Below are 4138 nucleotides of genomic sequence, written 5' to 3'. Positions count from 1 at the left end.
AAAGAGAGAGAGAGATGGGGGAGTGAAAGAGAGGGGAGAAAATTACAATAATTAGATAACATGAAGCTACGGTAAAGTCCAGTTTCCACAACAGTCACTATCTAACCTACTGCCCAGAGGAGAGTTATTCAACCTTTGGATCCATAGAAATATGATCAATACTAAATAATGACAACACACAGACTAATACCAATATTGACTAGATACTTTAATTTTGAATCACTGTAGCCTAAAATATTTCATACAAATGATCCAACATGTACAATACAACATGTATCCGACAATACAGCACGTAGCCGACAATACAGCACGTAGCCTACAATAAGGCATGTAGCCTACAATACAGCACGTAGCCTACAATACAGCACGTAGCCTACAATACAGCACGTAGCCTACAATACAGCACGTAGCCGACAATACAGCACGTAGCCTACAATACAACACGTAGCCTACAATACAGCACGTAGCCGACAACACAGCACGTAGCCTACAATACAGCACGTAGCCTACAATACAACACGTAGCCTACAATACAACACGTAGCCTACAATACAAACATGTAGCCTACAATACAACAAGTAGCCTACAATACAACATGTAGCCTACAATACAACACGTAGCCTACAATACAGCACGTAGCCTACAATACAACACGTAGCCTACAATACAACATGTAGCCTACAATACAACACGTAGCCTACAATACAACACGTAGCCTACAATACAACACGTAGCCTACAATACAGCACGTAGCCTACAATACAGCACGTAGCTGACAACACAGCATGTAGCCTACAACACAGCACGTAGCCGACAACACAGCACGTAGCCTACAATACAGCACGTATCCTATAATACAACATGTAGCCGACAATACAGCATGTAGCCGACAACACAGCACGTAGCCTACAACACAGCAGGTAGCCGACAACACAGCACGTAGCTTACAACACAGCACGTAGCCTACAATACAGCACGTAGCCTACAACACAGCATGTAGCCTACAATACAACATGTAGCCTACAACACAACATGTAGCCGACAACACAGCACGTAGCCTACAATACAGCACGTATCCTACAATACAACATGTAGCCGACAATACAGCACGTAGCCTACAACACAGCACGTAGCCTACAATACAGCACGTAGCCTACAACACAGCACATAGCCTACAACACAGCACGTAGCCTACAATACAGCACGTAGCCGACAACATAGCACGTAGCCTACAACACAGCACGTAGCCGACAACACAGCACGTAGCCGACAACACAGCACGTAGCCTACAACACAGCACGTAGCCTACAACACAGCACATAGCCTACAATACAGCACGTATCCTACAATACAACATGTAGCCGACAATACAGCACGTAGCCTACAATACAGCACGTAGCCTACAACACAGCACGCAGCCTACAACACAGCAGGTAGCCTACAACACAGCAGGTAGCCGACAATACAGCACATAGCCTACAACACAGCACGTAGCCTACAATACAGCACATAGCCTACAACACAGCACGTAGCCTACAATACAGCACGTATCCTACAATACAACATGTAGCCGACAATACAGCACGTAGCCTACAATACAGCACGTAGCCTACAACACAGCACGCAGCCTACAACACAGCAGGTAGCCTACAACACAGCAGGTAGCCGACAATACAGCACATAGCCTACAACACAGCACGTAGCCTACAATACAGCACATAGCCTACAACACAGCACGTAGCCTACAATACAGCATGTAGCCTACAATACAGCACATAGCCTACAACACAGCACGTAGCCTACAATACAGCACATAGCCTACAACACAGCACGTAGCCTACAATACAGCATGTAGCCTACAATACAGCATGTAGCCTACAATACAGCACATAGCTGACAACACAGCACGTAGCCTACAACACAGCACGTAGCCGACAACACAGCACGTAGCCTACAATACAGCACGTAGCCTACAACACAGCACGTAGCCTACAACACAGCACGTAGCCGACAATAGAGCACGTAGCCTACAATACAGCATGTAGCCTACAATACAGCATGTAGCCTACAAACACAGCACGTAGCCTACAATACAGCATGTAGCCTACAATACAACATGTAGCCTTCAATACAACATGTAGCCTACAACACAACTGAACCATACTTCTGATGGAAGTAGTCTAGCTGTAGCCAATTATCTACCATCTGATGAAGGACAATGTGTTCACTTGGTAACGTCAGGAAATCGAACAATCACGTAATTATGTCAGAACTGGATGTGCGTAATGATGCGTAAAAGCAATGACAATGGATCAAAGATCAATTGGAAAACAAAACATTTGCAAATTATTTTAAAACATTTTTTTTTACAGATTGTTTCATAATAATTAGCATGAAGTTGTATTCATGTTACACAAGTCTATTGTAGCAAACTAAGTAGGTTAGAGACCTTACCTGATGATGAGGCATATTCGCCGATAAATCGCCTCGTCAGGAATCGAACGATGAGAGCTGAGGAAGGAATACGATAGTTAAAATCAATAGCCTACGAACAATGTACACATTTGGACAAACAATGAGCCAAACCAACCGAACAAAACGTTGTGTCTTGTGTCTTACCTGATTTCCCGACTCCTTCGCCTCCCAAAACTGCAAGTTTAATATCATTCATTATTGCGGTTTTGATTCCCTTACGATTTAAAGTTTACACATCAAAGAAAAATAACAACAATCAATCCCTTGAAGTCTACATTACACTACCCCCAAAAGAAGAGTTTAAAATTTTTTTTGAGCAGAACGCATCCATAGTGGTTTGACCGTTTCCACTCTGTCGCTCTATTCAAGTGTTGATCTGTTGGAGCGGCGTCCCGGTACCGGCGCTGCCGTACAGCCGTTTATCTCAGGGTTCTGAGGCACGCGCTGTTCTGAACCGAGAGAGCGGGAGAGAGGAGCAGCTCGATCACAACGTCACTATGACGAACACATTGGTTGAAGTGAGTGAGACACGGACATCAGAGGCATGCTTTTAGAAATGAGAAGCACTCTTGTTTTTCATGGAGAGGGGAGGTAGTGTTTGTGTTTTTCCCTCCCTCCCACCCTCTTTATTCTCCTCATTGAAGAGACTCAATTCAGTAGGTTCTAGAATGAGCTATATGAATGTGTTCCCACATAGCAACACAGACCATCAACACAGAGTAACATCAAGACCTCAGTGACCTATAAAATAGCCCATCATACACTACATGACCAACAGTATGTGGAAACCTGCTCGTCCAATAATCTCATTCCAAAATCAGGGGCATTAATACGGAGTTGGTCCCCTCTCTACTGCTATAACAACCTCCATTCTTCTAGGAAGGCTTTCCACTAGATGTTGGAACATTGCTGCTATAAACAGCCTCCACTCTTTGGGAAGGCTTTCCACTAGATGTTGGAACATTGCTGCTATAACAGCCTCCACTCTTCTGGGAAGGCTTTCCACTAGATGTTGGAACATTGCTGCTATAACAGCCTCCACTCTTCTGGGAAGGCTTTCCACTAGATGTTGGAACATTGCTGCTATAACAGCCTCCACTCTTCTGGGAAGGCTTTCCACTAGATGTTGGAACATTGCTGCTATAACAGCCTCCACTCTTCTGGGAAGGCTTTCCACTAGATGTTGGAACATTGCTGCTATAACAGCCTCCACTCTTCTGGGAAGGCTTTCCACTAGATGTTGGAACATTGCTGCTAAAACACCATTCCAGCAGACGGTTTGCATTGCGCATGGTGATCTTAGGTTGGTGTGCGGCTGCTCGGCCATGGAAACCCATTTCATGAAGCTCCCGACAAATAACAGCTCTTGTGCTGACGTTGCTTCCAGAGGCAGTTTGGAACTCGGTAGTGAGTGTTGCAACCAAGGACAGATGATTTTAACACTCTACATGCTTCAGCACTCGGCGGTCCCGTCCTGTGAGTTTATGTGGCCTACCACTTCGCGGCTGAGCCGTTGTTGCTCCTAGACGTTTCCACTTCACAATAACAGCACTTACAGTTGACACCCGGCAGCTCTAGCAGGGCAGAAATGTGACAAACTGACTTGGTGGAAAGGTGGCATCCTATGACGGTGCCACGTTGAAAGTCACTGAGCTCTTCAGTA

The 4138-nt window shown here is 45.0% G+C and overlaps 1 protein-coding gene across 1 annotated transcript in view; it reads right to left on the bottom strand.

Moving 5' to 3' along the window:
* Positions 1-3024, bottom strand: part of LOC116360635 (ras-related and estrogen-regulated growth inhibitor-like protein) — a 19922-nt gene extending 16898 nt beyond the window's left edge. Inside the window, exons 1-2 of the mRNA XM_031815648.1 lie at positions 2620-3024; positions 2455-2511 (exon numbers count right to left, since the gene is read on the bottom strand). Of these exons, the coding sequence (XP_031671508.1) occupies positions 2455-2511; positions 2620-2671 (109 nt within the window). The 5' untranslated portion in view covers positions 2672-3024. The remainder of the gene's footprint in view (positions 1-2454; positions 2512-2619) is intronic.
* Positions 3025-4138: the final 1114 nt, after the last annotated feature.

This window comes from Oncorhynchus kisutch, unplaced genomic scaffold (genome assembly GCF_002021735.2).
Source record: "Oncorhynchus kisutch isolate 150728-3 unplaced genomic scaffold, Okis_V2 Okis09a-Okis19a_hom, whole genome shotgun sequence".
NCBI lineage: Eukaryota > Metazoa > Chordata > Actinopteri > Salmoniformes > Salmonidae > Oncorhynchus > Oncorhynchus kisutch.
Note: the sequence above shows the minus strand (reverse complement) of the source record. Positions and strands in the feature narration are given on the sequence as shown.